Source organism: Anopheles ziemanni, chromosome 3 (genome assembly GCF_943734765.1).
Source record: "Anopheles ziemanni chromosome 3, idAnoZiCoDA_A2_x.2, whole genome shotgun sequence".
In the NCBI taxonomy this organism is placed as follows: domain Eukaryota; kingdom Metazoa; phylum Arthropoda; class Insecta; order Diptera; family Culicidae; genus Anopheles; species Anopheles ziemanni.
Genome location: NC_080706.1, coordinates 68,424,234 through 68,439,643, shown reverse-complemented (window position 1 = coordinate 68,439,643; position 15,410 = coordinate 68,424,234). Strand labels below are relative to the sequence as shown.

The following is a 15,410-nucleotide window of genomic DNA, read 5'->3' as shown; positions in this document are numbered from 1 at the left end:
CATGAAATCACGTTGGTAAGTATTGTAAACATTTGAATTGTACAAATTTCTAAACTATGATAATAGGCATGTTTTGTGATGTAATAAATTTGATAAAACTCTCCTCAAAACAGGGTTTGTTTTGCTAAAAACAATGGCAAGAAAAATGTGCCTCTAGATTCATAATAAATTCAACAAACGAAGCAAAACCAACACCCCTAAATACAACAATCTGTTTAACAGAACCTCAAGTTAACAATTTCCTGCTTAAGTGGGACTACAGCTGCTAAGCGGTTTTGGCCTGACGAAGCTCCATCCGATACCCAAAGAAGCTCCACGCCACTTTTCTTCCTCAACTTAGGCCTATATCCTTTGAGACAGATTTAAAGGAATTTACGGCCTGGGTTGCATGATATGATCAAACAGTTCAAGACAGTATTTTCCTCATTTCAAAATGGCTATAAAATGCATATGTTATAACCCTGAACATTTAGTTAATCGATGCTCTTGCACTTTCATTTTATTTACCTTTTGCAGTAAGCTTGTATGGTTTGTGACGATTTTGAATTTCTTTGTGAGGATCAGTAATATTAAAAGGAATTTACTTAAGTATCCTACTAAAATACTAAAATAAAATAGATCAAATCTATTGTTTTAAAACAACAACCATGCACTTTGCATGAATCAGTCAGCAAAGTAGCACATTAAATATGTAGTTAGTGTCAACGATTGATAGTAAACTGCATCGGATGCAGCGGAAGCGATCGACATACAGTCGATCCACGTCCGTGTTCGATGAGTAACTGAAGGCATACCACCGCCTTAAAATGGTTTTCTTCAGTTAGTCAACGCACCCTTTTGAACGGCCTATTAAACACAATTTCCAGGTATTTTTTCTTACACTCCCTGTTGTGCATCATAAAACCAACCTGAATCATATCACCCAATTCGTCACAATAGCCCTGGCCTGACGAAGGCCTAAGGGCTGCATGTATTCTCCAAAGAATGTCGCTATTTTCCAATGGTTTGCCGTAGCGGATAAGTACTGTTGAATAATCACCGTACGCTATCGAGCGACGATTTTGTGCGAACATTTATCTTATCAGCAACCGGGCTGTGCTGGTACTAGTACCTGTATTGGTAAAGTGTCTTTCCTGTCCGTCTTTTTTCACAATGATAAGAGAAAATTTAGCTAGGTGCGACCAACGGATACCAGTCCCGGTTCAGTTTTAGACGGCACCTTGCGGCGGATCGTCGCTTGTTTTCCGTTGACGCACCATTTCGAACGACGGCTATGATATTGGATTAAGTGCTTGACGGATAGCAGCGATTTTTGTGAAGTGTAATCAGGCCAATAAGTGATTGACTGCACTCTCATCATGCTTAAGGTGTGCAGTAGTAGTACAGTATTACTGCTCGTGCTGGCCCTCGGGAGCATTGCTAGCGGGCAGCAGCAAGGTATGTGACCATTAAAACATGTCCCGACGTCATGTGATGTTTGTACAAGGGCGAGACTTTAACACAAATTTGAAAATTCTACAGTGAGTGAACAATAGAATAACCTGTTTGAGAATTATTCATATACGGGTTTGCGGTCTGTGAATTCAATAGTTTGGCATAGTTTTGCAATTGCATTCTCTTTATTGAGTTGCGATCAAATTGTGTCAAAAAAGTCAAGGATTCATTTTTGATGATTTGTTTAACACTATGAGGACCCTTATCTCATATGGAAAACTTAGCATAATTTCGAAATAAACTAGTTCGATGAAATTGTACATGGTTAGTCAACATCCAAAAATGTGTTTCTTAAAGTCCAACAAACCAGACCCACCTTATCATTTTGGCCAGTTTTATGGCAGCACTCAGCACCGACATAATCTCGCCCGAACCGTTTAATGCTGCAATGATTTATTTCATACACCACACTCACCGGCGAATGATAACTCTCCCATTACGCGACGGTGACGTTTTGGAGCGCGGGTTGAGGATCACGTTCGGTCTCGGGGTAAATTCCCTTTTCTCGGTGATTTTGTAATCACCCCAAGACACTGCACGCTATCTACAGCTGGCCAAATAGCAAAAGAATCTTCCTCCACCCCCCCGGTCAGATGATACCGAACATCCGTCCTTACAGTCCGTGACATCAAAACGGGCCTTACCTGCTGGGGCGTTGTTTGCGATATGATCTGAAGGTTACGGTTCTGCAGTGCCCTGATCTTTTATGACCAAGAGATTCTCATCTTCGCGGCTCAACTAAGCAACCGGTTCGGATCGTAAAACCCCGTGTTGTTTTACTTGCAACTCGCAGGGAACAGGTCCGATACTTAGTTAGATCATCACTAATGATTCATGAAATAGGTGATTCAACCGAATGCTTTATCTCACTCATAACGTAATGAAAACAACAAAAAATAGGATCACCATCGTCATAGTGAAATTCGGAGAAGAAATACCCCAGACATACTCTCAAAAAAGCGTCATCCTAATAAAATAACCGTTTCAGGACAAAACAATCTAGAAAGCATTTTGAATTTTTGAACAAACCTCAAAGGCGTTACTCCCAAATCGTTGGACCCGCTGAATGGGAAGAAAATGTTGGCCGAGCGCGCAAACTCACTGCAATGTGTTTTCCCTTATCAGCTCGCCCCAAACGAAATCGATGATAAGCCAAGCAAACACACGTTCGCTATTCCGTCGATGTTCAGCGTACCACCTCCTCGCTTGGGGTGCGGCAATCGATATCAAGCTTGTCTACAACCATCTAACCCACGCCACTTGGCTCTAGGCTCATCCAGGAGTGGAGTTGGTAGCTAAAAATAATGTTTGATTCAAAAAGATACGCTAGATCAACCCTCCGATTCGAGGCGGAATTAGAACAGCGCGGAAGTACGACTTCGTAACGTGCGAAGTAAATTTAAGTAAGAAAAATAATAGAATATTGGTTTAAATCAGTATATAGACGTACATACTTGGAAGATTTTCATTCATTCAGCCAGCACGCGAGAAATACAAGCAAATAATAATTTTCATTATCTAAAAACAAAAAAAAAACTTTTAGATTAAAAAACTTCATTTCAAATGCATGAAATTACAAATGGTTTGATGAAAAGATAAGCTTCAATCGCGTTTACAATTTGAAAATAGTTTATCAAAGGTTTACCTGTTCAAGTGATTCAATTGATCAGGATTAGAACTACGTTTTCGATTCCAACCGCATACCTTTGAAAACTTTGATGTTTGATTCTTCAATGTACATATAAAAGCATTGCGTTGGTAAACCGTTCCAAAAACTAGCAAAACTCACAACATTTTTTCGGTCAAGAGTTAAAAGTTGGACCGTTATTACTACCGCTAGGCAAACAGCAGATAAGATACACTTACGCGGTGTGAGCAACGGCTCGGCTGGCGTGGTTTTTTTCCCTGGCAGTCATAACACGCTGGTGATGGTAAAACTGGTTGGCCTTTAACTAAACACACTCGCCCGTATCGTTTTCGTTCTCGTCATCGTTTTACAACCACAGAGCGGGTGTGTGCCACCGCACGTTACACGGCCGAATGCGAGCAGCTTCAGCGCGGCGTGTCGGATGTGATCTGCGTCCAGGTGCAGGACTCGGTCGAGTGTGCTCAGCGTATCCGCAACGGAACGGCCGACTTTGGGGTGTTTAGCGCCGAAAGCGTACTGCTCACGGCCAGCCTCGGCTGGGATGGTCTGACGGTCGTCAAGGAGTTGCGCAACGCCGAGCGGGTCCGGGAGCCGGTCGACTTCCAGGCGGCCGTCGTAGTGCGCAGTAACCACACCGGTGGCATCAACGGATTGCGCGGCCTGCGCTACTGTCATCCCGGGTTCTTCTACAGCCGCACGCAGCGCTGGACCGAAGGAGTTTTGAAGCACTTCGAGCGCCTGGTCACACCGACCCAGTGCGAAGACTTCCACACCGTCACCGAGATCGAGGCGGCCGGTCTGTCGCGCTTTTTCGGAGAATCCTGCCGTCCCGGCCTGTGGTCCCAGATACCTAAGGAAGATGCCGATTTAAGTGAGTAGAAGGGCGATGACGAGGAGCACGGAATGGCCTTACCAATGTGTTTTCTTTGTGTGTCACCAGAGGAAAAGTACTCGAATCTCTGCACGTTATGTCCGAACTCCACCACCTGCTCGTACGATGGCTACTCCACACCGCATCAGTCGGCCCTGCAGTGTCTCGAGCATAGCGCAGACGTTGTCTACGCCTCGACACAGGACATCCAACGGTTCTTCAACGATCGCAGCTCAATCGCAAACGACTTTGCGTTCCTCTGCCCGAACGGCACCATCCAGCCGGTCACCGGCACACCGTGCAGTTGGCTCCGACAGCCCTGGCCTACCGTTATGGCATCCACGACCAAGGCGATACAAATTTCGACGCGCATCGATCAGTGGGTGCGCAGCACGCAAACCGCTCCGTCGCTGTGGGAGGAGGCCATCGTGCGAATCCTAACACGGGACGACCAGGAAAAGATCGTCGCCGTTGGCGATATTCAACTGCCGGCCGACTACATCCGTCCGTTCCGTCCGATACCGGTCGTTTCCGATCTGTGCCAGACGACGGTCCGCTGGTGCACGACGTCGCTCGAGGAGAAGCAAAAGTGTGACGTTCTATCGCGGGCCGCACTGACTACCGGCGTGCTGCCGTACGTGGAATGCAACAATCCCACCACCAACCGGATGACCTGCCTGGACAATATCGCCAACAACCGGGCCGACTTTGTGGGTATCGACTCGAACTACGGTTTCCTGGCGCGCCAGAAGGACCTGACGGCCGCGATGTACCAGGAGACGGAGAAGGAGAAGTACTCCTCGGTGGTGGTGCTCGTCCACGAAGGGAAGGGTGTCGACCGGTTCGAGCGACTGCGCGATTCGAAGGCATGCTTCCCGGAGTTCGGTGGAATTGGTAAGTTGGTTTGTTGTTGTTTTCCTTAGCGGCATTAAAACCGTCTCCATTTTCGTGTTTCACTCCACAGCTTCGGTCGCGTTCGTTAATGTGGGACGATCGCGTGGAATTTTCGATCGCAACGAGTGCGACTACAGCCGTCTGATGAGTGACTTCTTCTCTGAATCATGCGCTCCGGGTTCGCGTGACAAGCTGCACGATCCGACCGGAGAGAACTCCGCAAACCTGTGTGCCCTCTGCCGGTACGGAGATACGCCGACACCGCGCCAGGCTAGCAACGACGAAGACGATACCGACGCCTACACCGAGCAACCGAGCGACGATCTCGAACAGCCGCCGGTCGAGGGTATCGATGAAGCGCTGCGTCCCAAGCTGATCGAGGTGAATGCCGACCCGGCCCTGCTTTGTGCGGCCAGTGAATCAAACCGGTACTACGGTACACGCGGGGCCCTGCGCTGCCTCCAGGAGGCCGGAGATGTGGCGATCGTCGAAGCACAAAACCTTGCCGGCCATGCCCAGTTCTTGGCGATGAACGAAAGCAGCTATCGGGTGCTCTGCCGCAACGGTTCGCTGGCCAGCTACACCGGTTTCACCGTGGACGAGGAGTGCTACCTGACGACGATCGTCGACGGCGAGATCGTGGTCCGCCGGCAGTGGGAAAAGTCGGACAACATTGTCCACATGCTTAGCTCGCTCGATGTGTACCTGCAGAATGATCCCGACTTCCGTATGTACAACATTTTCGGTGGCATGCGCAATCTGCTGTTCGAGGATTCCGCCCTTGGTCTCGTTTCGCCCCAGCACGCCGAGCTCGGTGCGTCCGTTCGGAACTACATTCGGCTGTTCGAGAACATCGAGGACTGCCAGAATTCGGCCCCATCGACAACGCTGGCGCCCGGTGGCACCGGTGGACGCGCAGCCATTATTACCGTGAACTTGTTCCTCACGATTCTTCTCGCGGGCATTATCGCCTGGAGATTGTAAGCTGCTGCTCATGGGAGAAAACATTCACCTCAAACGTAACGTCTACATCAAATGTGGTCCCAGGAGCAGTGTCGAGAAGCGACAAGAACCACATTCATTCTTTTTTTAAATAAAAAAAAACAACATTCACAACAACCACCATGTAGCATTTAGATCGGGGCCATATTACGGCTTGAAAATAATATAGTGTACAGCGAAAATCTAATGGTTGAAACATATACAAATAAACGAAATTGTGTTAGACAGACATTAACATTACACTGAAGTTAGTTGAAGTTTACTCCACGACCTATTGTCATCCGAGCTCCCGAAACAATGCACCGAATAGCTCCCGCTCACTTCTCCGTTACAAAAACTATTTTATTAATAGACGTAATACGCAGCGTGTAATATTGAGACAATTGCAAACACCATTTGGTAGTTTGATAAGAGAGTCGTGAGAAACATCCGTTAAACATTAATTGATAAATTCGTTCCCTTCTAACAGTTCTTGAGGCATCTTGGTGCATCTGCCCTGTACTTTAATGTTACTTTTTCCTGCACCAGGTGGTATGGCAGTTTTTTTTAAACTATATGACAAAAAGTTGAACTGTAAATGTATAAATGAAAAAAAAACTTATTATATGGTATATGTAAGGAATTATAAATGCATACATTGTGTAGTAAAATTGTGTTTTCCGTGGAAAACGAACTAACCCAGTGCCGGAAAACGTACACATGTTTGACCAGTCAAGGATTATGTTTGGCACATGCAACCTGCTTAGGCTTCATCGATAGGTAGTTTCATAGAAACTTTCGTTGAACCTTCATTCTATTATGTATTGTTTGCTAAGTACGATGCCCAGCGGCACTTTTTTCCAAACTTCAATCTTATCGAAACGTTTCGTTTTCAACTTACATTTATATAAAAAATGGTTCAATCGTACAGCCATTCCCCTTAAGGCAATTTAAGGCAGTTGGATTTGAAGGTTTAACTAAGCCTGCAAAATGCGATACACCGTCATCAGGGCGTTCCAGAGGTCGTCCTGCTCGTTTCCCTCGGCCGTCATCGAGTGGAACTTCACCAGCTCGGCAATGTGGCGTATCAGCGGGCTAGCCTTGATGGCTGCCCGGCCTTTGTGATTGTTCGCGATCATCTTCCACACCGTCACCGTGGCCATCGTCTGTTCGCCACGGCTAGCGGAACGATTCAGGGCACTCTGGAGCATAAACATGTAATCGGACGAGGCAAGCAAAGCAGGTCGGTTAGCGTTCACGAACGTGAGATTACGGATGATGGCCAGGGCGAAGTGGCGAAGATCATGATCGGATCGGCGCACCAGTGCTCCAAGAACGGTGAGATGTCTGCGATGGGAAGGAGAAATTAAATGTTTTCATAAATTTAGCTTCTTTTTTGTAGAAATCATCGGTCACTTCGCTTATAACTTACTTCACCTCGCAGCCATCCTCATACCGACTGTAGTGCTCCCAGAACTCCAGCCACAAGCGCGTCACTTCGGGCCACGGTTTTTGTAGGCGCGTCACGCTCGGATGCAGTTTGCTGATATTGTCCAGCAGGTGCAATTTGCTGATCGTACTACGGCCCTCCTGGCAGCAGCAACACTGCATTAGCACACGCACAGCCAGGGCCAGCGTTGGGAGATCGTTTTTCGTTGCCTTCACGCGAGCTGTCTCAGTAGTGACCGTCACGATCAGCAGCTTGATAATGCTGTGTGGATACCCGGTGAATGTTGCTGCTAATGATTTACAGACGAAAATGGAATCGGCCGAGAGTGCGCCTAGCGTTTGGAAGAGCGAAAGCTTTAATAGTTCGCTGCCACTACTCCAGGACCAAAAGTTCAGCACGACCCGACAAAGTGCGTTTATCTGATCCTGTTGCAGTTGCAGTGCCTCGCCCTTAGCAACGAACCAACAAATCATCGTCCTCAGCAATTCAGTCAGCAGGTTCACATACGGTCCCTTCTTGGCCTCTCCGTACTTGCGTACAAATTCAGCGTAAGTTAATCCACCAATACCGTCCTGGTAGAGCGCGTTCAACAATTCCACCAGTACTTCCAGCAGCCCACATTCCCAGGCCACCTGACGGCACTTCGGCGACGCATACAGCATCATCTGCATGGTGCTGAATATTTTTTGTCCCTTCACACTGAGCTGCCCCATGCCGCAGCGAGTCAACGGTAGGCTGGAGACGACGTCTTTGAACTGGTTCAGCACCAGCATAAAGATGCGACCAGATCCACTGTTTTGCGCACTGGAGCGACAAAGCTTTACCGATCCGCCTTCTTTCCCTGCATTGGCGGTTTCCGCAACTGCTTCAACATCCTCCTCCGTCTCCTCTTCATCCTCCTCCTCTTCCTCCACCTCCTCGCCGTTGGAATCGTCATCCGAGTTTCTCGAATCACCCGACTGTGATAGATCGTCCTCATCGTTCAGCATATCGAGCGCCTCCAGGCGGTTCAGAAACGGGGATTTTTCACGCGTATTCGCGTCGTTTATCTGAACAACCAGAAAATCGTGACAAGCCATTTGTATCACTGCAGGAGAGTAGTAAAAATAAAATCCCATGAAAAATTAAAAGTAAAGCTGTAACTTAATGTTATTTCATGCAGTATAAATTTTGAAAGCATTGACTTTTTAGATGAAAAATATACTATTCCGAAACGAAAGGACGACTATACAATTAGTAGTCAACGTGCCATTGAATATATAAATAATAATAATTGTTTGTGATCAAACGATCCGATCATTTTTACTTCACACCAAACTAGCAGAATGATGGAGAGGTGCATCGAAACACCAAAAAATGCCAAAAGATAGTCAACAAATATAACCTTCTTTTAAAAGTAGTTATTCACGGTTACGACAAATCTTTAAAGATAATGTTAAATGGTCTACAAAGTTTATAATTCTTGTTAGTCTATTTCTTATAATGTCTATTGGACTCAGTGATGTACCAAACAAATACGTTCACATGCTGTGGGAGCAACATTATTTTCCAACTCACCTTCCTCTGAACCGGCAAGCTCTTCGCAGATCAACTGGGCAATCGACAGTATGTTTGCTTCCGCGAAGGCCAATCTTATAACCTTCTTACATAGCAGCGTAGTCTGCATCAGGGTATTCAGCATGTGCATGATATTTGACTGGCAGACGAACTGTGGAGAGTAGCCGGTACCATAATCGGTGGGACGCAGCAATGACATGATGCGCTCGAAGAAGCGTTGATTTGCAGTCAGTACCGGCATGAACGTAAAGCGGTTCGGTTCCTGGATGCATCGCATGATCAGCCCACAGATTTCCGCCACCAGCAGCCACTGCGGGTGACTGAGCGACGGGCCGAACGGGTGCACGGCGATGCAGTTCAGCAGACCCTGGAGGCAACCTTTCTCGAAGATCAACGGCCCGAATACGGTGGGGCTCATTTCAAGCAGCGAGCGGTAGATTATGGCGTAGGCTTGCACCAGCTCGGCCGAAACAATTGGCCCTTGCACCGGTATGGCACACCGACCACTGTCGGTCAAATAATGCTTCGGCACGTAATGCTGCAGCGAACGAACTGACTGTCGGAAAAAATCTTGTTTCGCAAGCAGAACCTTCACCAGCGCCAGCGGGTCCTTGGGATCTCGTGGTTGATCGGCAAATGCACAGTCTTGCGGCAGAACTACCTCCCACACGACGCCATCCCTGTCGACGAGGTGGGAAAACAAGTTGGTCAGTAAGCAGGCGGCCGACTCGCGTACCAAACATGCTTCCCGTTCATCGAGCAGCGTACTGACGCAGCAGGCGTGGATTCCCCCGGGAAGGTAGTCACAGTCCTGTACGATCATCTTGGCATTGGCCTCCTTGGTGGCCAGCCGCGCCAGCACGTTCCAGGCGCAGGTGCGTATCAGTGGACAGCTATGGCCACACAGTGTCGAGAGCAGTCGAAAGTGTGCCGGTTTTAGGATGACCGTTGTACTGCCGATTAGCTCCCGGATCGCAACCAAACTCGATAGCACGATCGTCGAGCCGGTGTAACTGGTCGAACGAGTTTCGCGAATATACTGCAGCATCTTCGGGACGATTTGGGCCACATCCAAGCACTTTCTAGCGACGTGGCCCGAAAGCACCTCGAGCAGCCCGACGAGCAGGAACACGCGACCAAAGTTGCCAACCTGCAGCTCGTGGTCCATCTGCTGACCGACGGCGTGGAACATCTGAACGTCCCAGACCGACTCCATCATTGCCTTGTCTATGGTTTGCTGCTGGTGGCGGTCATCGGAAATCAGGTAGTTTCGCACCAGAGCGAGCAGTACGACGCGTAGAAAGCGGACCGTTTTCGCGTACAACTCAATGCAGGTTGTTTCGCTACGGAGCAGCTTGATGAACAAGTTCTCGCCCTCAGCCGACAGCATACCGATTACCCACCCGAGAATTTTGTCCTCCCCATACTCGATCATATTGCCGACGGTACTGAGAACCACCACTAGCAGCTGCTGGTCGGCGTTTGTGGTTGGCGGAGCAAGGAAGTAACGTTGTAGCGTGTCGATGGTAATCTGCTCGTCCGGGAGGCACTCGGTGCTGTTCGTTGGAAAGAACATGTTTGCCTCCAACGTGGCAAGATAACCGTACACATCTTTGTGCGTCTTCGCCGTGGTGATGCGTCGTACGACCTTTCGCAGTGTGGATGCATTGTCTACTATCTTCAGCCAGCGAAGATCTTGTTTCGTCAGACGCAGATCTCGGTTGAACCCGAAGATCGGCGTACCGGCCACCCCTCGTCCGCTGTACTCGATCGGTGCGAGGTCGGCAGCGGTGGTCGTGCCATTCTGCTTACGATGATTCTTAATCGCCTTAAGAACTTTATCCAACCCTCCAAACCAGAGATCGGCAAATGCGAAACGGATGTAACGCATCAGGTATTCCCGATAGGTGGACGACCAGGACACCGAGGTGGAGCCAGCTGTGAGATTCGGTAACTCGTCCCCCAGTCGCGGATACCCACCGTCCAAGCGTACCTGCTGCAACAGTGTCCGTTCGTCAACGCGTAGAATGCTTCCGCTGCCCCAGTCGAGCTGCAGCTCATGTTCCCCGACCGCTCGCCCCTGGGTCAGTATCTCGATTAGGTTCACCAGCCGAAAAGGACTGTACTCCCAGTGAAAGAGGCAAAGGAAAGGCAATCGGAAGGAGGGGTTTCGGAATAGGGCTGGTAAGGACACCATCACACCACTCCCTATGGAACAGTCGGCGAATAGGAGCAGATAAACCAGGGCAACACACTCAGCGCGAAACTCCGGATTGTGGTGATAGCAGAGCAGCGAGCGAACAATCAGTGTGTACGCATTTTCGTTACTTCCAAGGAAGCGTCGGAATGTGAGGACCGTGAAGCAAAGTTTCGTGAGAATACCCACTGCAGGGATGGCCGACTGTGGTGCGTCATGGCAATGGTCCTCGCGCAGTGAATTCGAGAGTGCCTTTAGCACCGGCACCCAGCCGGACAAGTTGTGGATGAGCTCGCATATCTCCGGATCTGCCGCCATCCGGTTCAGCTGTACCAGTGTGCTGCGCCGTAGCCCCGGCTCACTATCTTCACTTTCCAATATGGCCAGCAACGTGGGCACCGAATCTTGGGACTTTTCGTGGGTCATCCTCGGTCGCGGGGGATCATACGGATACTTCACCAGACACAGATCGTGTGGAATTGTGTCGCTGATGTGCTCGAGCCGTGGAATCATCCGTTTGTCGGGCTGCTCAACGGTGGTCAACAGAAATAGCACCCTGCTCATCGCTTCCTGTCGGAGAGTCCTGTCCTCGTGGAACAGCAGACGCAAGTTGCCCTGCAGCATCACCAGCCAGGGAAGACCGAAGTCGGGATGTAGCATTCCTATGACGGTTTTCCGAATCTGCGTCTCCTCGGAGCCGACGACGGCCATCTGTAGGATCGGCATGACGGGCACCAGGATCTCCTGTAAGTCCGCCCACTTTACTCCCAGGTACATTTTCCCGTTGCAAAGAATCAGCAATATCATTTCAGCACATTGACGAATCTATTGTTAAGATAAGAGTGATGATCAACGGTGGTTTCTACTAATTACGGTATTTCAGCTGTTTAATTTCTAATTTTAACAACACCCTACCTTACTATTCGGACTAGTGTATCCAAAGCAAATGATCTCCGTCAGGATCTGCAAAGACAGCGGTATGCCAATGGCGCGCAGCTTTGGAGGCAGATTTTTTGCCAACTTAGGAAGCTTCAGGATCGTACATTCATCTAGCGCCGCGGCGCACTTTTTGACCATCTCCAGGCACACATCGTAGACCTCGCTGTAAAGGGCAGGGATAGATTTATCGGGTGTTTCAGAGAAATTAGGCGCACTTTCACACACACAGAGTTTTAAGCCGAATAGTGTAACATCGAAACCGGTACGGAATGTTATGTTACACTATTAATTTCTTGTAACTCGTGATTTTTTTAAACTTTTCTACACATTGCGACTTTTTCCACTTAATTGATTGTTGGTTTGTGATCTTTTTGATGTAAAAAAAAAGTAAAATCACTACAGTAAATAGAACTATCGGTCCTATGGATGCCTCCTACAGAGCAGAAAGACCATACTGACAGAGGACGAAAATTGTATAACAAACGACGAAGGAAGAATAGGCCGTGCACTAAGAACAGGTCCAAAAAAAAAAGCATTCAAAAATTGGCACTGGAACTACGTGTCATCCTTAGAAGATACGTTAGTGGTACTACCAACTGGTGAATTGCTCGCAGGAATAAACGATGAGATATTTTTTACGTCAAACAATACATAATCAAGGAACTGCGATATGCAAACGTGTAGGTGTAGGTGTATGGAGTCAAAAGTATTTTAAAATAACGTTTGGTACGTCTATTACATATGTTTCATTGTGGAGAGCTACTCCATATACACTGTAAATCGTGAATTAGTTGTAATTGTACCCTCTATTTTGCGGCCGTCTGTATGTATCTTTGCTTGCAGTTTGAAATAAAAATGTGCAGCACATTACAGCAACAACCGATACTTACCAACGAATTTCATCATCGCGTTCTGCCAACAAATTGATGGTGAGGGTTTCGACGGTATCCCACAGTGGACAATCCTCAGTTATGGAACTAGCACATCTGTTACGAAAAGGAAAAAGAAGCACAGTTTATCAAAATTCACGTGAAACCACTATCATCGGTTGCGATATTTACCTTCCAAGTGCGTTCATAATCATCCTGATCAATCCAAACGAACGGTGCAAAAATGCCATCTTTATGGCGTTCGGCGAGAGGGCAACCAGTTCGTTGTGACTCAGTTCCAACGCAGCAGCCGGTCCAGAACGTATCAATTCCACTACTGACTCAAGCAGGCTGGGAACTGCACCAAGGATACGTATTCTTTGCATATCCCCTTTTGCAATAGCCGTCAATAGTAGTAAGTGCTGATATGTATCAGGACACGCCTTCTGCAGTGGATAGTCGAGCAGCGCCAGATGTACTTCGTGCAACCATGTGTCGTCCATCTCCTCTAATGCTCGCTGATGGCCGGTCGAGTTCATTGTAGCAAAATCGGATGGGTTGTATTTTCCTGCTTCGCTAGTCGCAGGGCCAACGTTTGTGGCTCCCTTATTGTTATTGTCGTGGACCTTATTCCAGTGATCAATCAAATCAACCATTGTTTGCAGAACCATCCGGTGCCGCAAGCGAGCGTTGGAATTTTTGGAGTTCGATTCCCATTCCTGGCGGAAGTGCTTCAACAGGTAACCAAGCTCGTTGCGTACCTCCGCAAACCGAGTAGCGGGGAAATTTTCCATCATTGAACAAGCGTCCGGCAACGAGAAGCTCATTGCATTATGAAAGACAAGAAAAATCATATTCGACGCCATCAGATCCAAATCGGACGAATTTTCCTTCAAAAGCTCCGTCCCCAGCATTAACAGTTCATAGACGAAGGCACAAATGGATAGCTGGGACTTTTCTTTTGCATCGGTACTTTCCGGAGGCATGTACATAGCAGCGGTACATCGTTGGCGAACTCTTTTCCGAAGCGCCTCAAGCAAATGTAGCAACATCTCGAAACCTGCCCGAATGCTCACTCGACGCAGTCGGACCAATCGGACAAGTGAAAGGCAAATGTATGGCGGGCGCAGGAAAAACTCTGCCGGATAGTTTTTGGTATACGGTATCACGTAGCTGAGCCCTAATTGAAGAGACTTTTCGTGATCGTCCATCAGCAGGGAATCGTTGAAACTTTCTAGCCGACTTGCAACCGCGTTGGTGGGGATTTCCCAGTCGTTTGTGTAGAGCGTTTCTTTGTCTGTCCAGCGCGACTCCAGTTCATCTAGGATAGCCTGAAGTCTGCACGCTGGCCCTTCTGAAGCGAGATCCATGTTGGCCATTTCAGTTTCCAGATCAGCTAAACCATCTCTCTCCAAGCTTTTTGCGGGACCAGGCTTGAATACACCAACTTGCTGGATAATAAACTCCACCAACATTAGATGCTCGGATTCCGTCCCGAGCAAATAACGTATTTTATTTAGCTCTTTTATGATCCGCTCGGCAGTGAAGAACTGTACGATCTCCGTCGCATATTCGCTCTGTAATTTTAGTAATGATTTTTTTGTTTTCTTAGCAAACTAGGACAGTGCTTCGGAGCAGCCATTTTGATTACTTACTGCCAACAGCAGCGACATCAACTTTAGCACCACAACTTCCTCGTATATGGGGTAATGGCCAAACCAGCGAATTAGATTCTTGAAAAGAGCCGGTGCGCTGAATTTTATCTCGACATGATCCCACAGCGCACGCTTCAACTTATTATCGACATCTTGAAGCGTGCGAATTCGTATTTCCTTGATTTCGTGAACTAGATGTAATGCAATTTTCCATTAGCTTTGTGAACCCAGTCGATCGTTGCTGGAGTGCTGGAGTAGCACACTCATAGCTACGCCTACTTACCGAGTTTGTCCAGCATCAACTGATTAATAACGATAGCCATTATGATGTGGCACGGGAATTAACATGGAGTAAATCGATGGAAATACTTTATTAATACCTATTTTTATGTTCCAAAGCTTCATCACCTAACCAACCACAAACGACTTCTCCGGAACCGGCGGTTATTTTGCTGTCCGCACGATTTGACGTTTATGCCACCAACGTACGTCTTGCTGAAGCGTCCAATCCGACCCCTGCGGGAACGGCTTTGCAAAAGCCAAACAAAACAAAATACAGGGATTTTCAGATGATACAAGGGTTTTCAGATAATATCACAACAGTAGCAGCATTATTCATAACTGTAGCACATGATATTCCAACAGCATTAGTTGATTTTATAACGCGATTATGTTTATTAAATCTTGTTACGTACATCACTCACCTGCCATATCAACTTTATAATATCAACTGCTTCGATTGTGATTTCAACTGACTAAGTTATAATAAACATGATCTCGTTATAAAATCAACTGTTACTGTTCGAATATCATGTGCTGCAGTTAGAATAAATACTGCTACTGTTATGATATCAT

At 47.5% G+C, this 15,410-nt stretch overlaps 2 protein-coding genes across 2 annotated transcripts; one reads left to right on the top strand and one right to left on the bottom strand.

The window, feature by feature from the left end:
• The first annotated feature begins 1,358 nt into the window (after positions 1-1,358).
• On the top strand, positions 1,359-5,891 carry LOC131287419 (transferrin-like). Its single transcript, XM_058316468.1, has 4 exons — positions 1,359-1,437; positions 3,501-4,013; positions 4,083-4,907; positions 4,978-5,891. Exons 1-4 carry the CDS (start codon positions 1,359-1,361, stop codon positions 5,889-5,891), a joined length of 2,331 nt encoding a protein of 776 aa, XP_058172451.1.
• Positions 5,892-6,865: 974 nt separating this feature from the next.
• Positions 6,866-14,978, bottom strand: LOC131285347 (protein rotatin homolog). Its single transcript, XM_058314201.1, has 8 exons — positions 14,839-14,978; positions 14,556-14,746; positions 13,093-14,477; positions 12,922-13,017; positions 12,008-12,194; positions 8,896-11,917; positions 7,321-8,425; positions 6,866-7,235 (listed from the first exon to the last, which is right to left on the bottom strand). Exons 1-8 carry the CDS (start codon positions 14,876-14,878, stop codon positions 6,866-6,868), a joined length of 6,396 nt encoding a protein of 2,131 aa, XP_058170184.1. The 5' UTR covers positions 14,879-14,978.
• Positions 14,979-15,410: the final 432 nt, after the last annotated feature.

Coding starts and splice junctions, on each gene's coding strand:
- LOC131287419 (XM_058316468.1), top strand. CDS start 1,359: ATGCTTAAGGTGTGCAGTAGTAGTACAGTATTACTGCTCGTGCTGGCC. Junction 4,014..4,082: donor TAAGGAAGATGCCGATTTAA/GTGAGTAGAAGG, acceptor GTGTGTCACCAG/AGGAAAAGTACTCGAATCTC. Junction 4,908..4,977: donor CCCGGAGTTCGGTGGAATTG/GTAAGTTGGTTT, acceptor TTCACTCCACAG/CTTCGGTCGCGTTCGTTAAT.
- LOC131285347 (XM_058314201.1), bottom strand. CDS start 14,878: ATGGCTATCGTTATTAATCAGTTGATGCTGGACAAACTCG. Junction 11,918..12,007: donor ACACTAGTCCGAATAGTAAG/GTAGGGTGTTGT, acceptor TCTTAACAATAG/ATTCGTCAATGTGCTGAAAT. Junction 8,426..8,895: donor GCTTGCCGGTTCAGAGGAAG/GTGAGTTGGAAA, acceptor ACTCTCCTGCAG/TGATACAAATGGCTTGTCAC.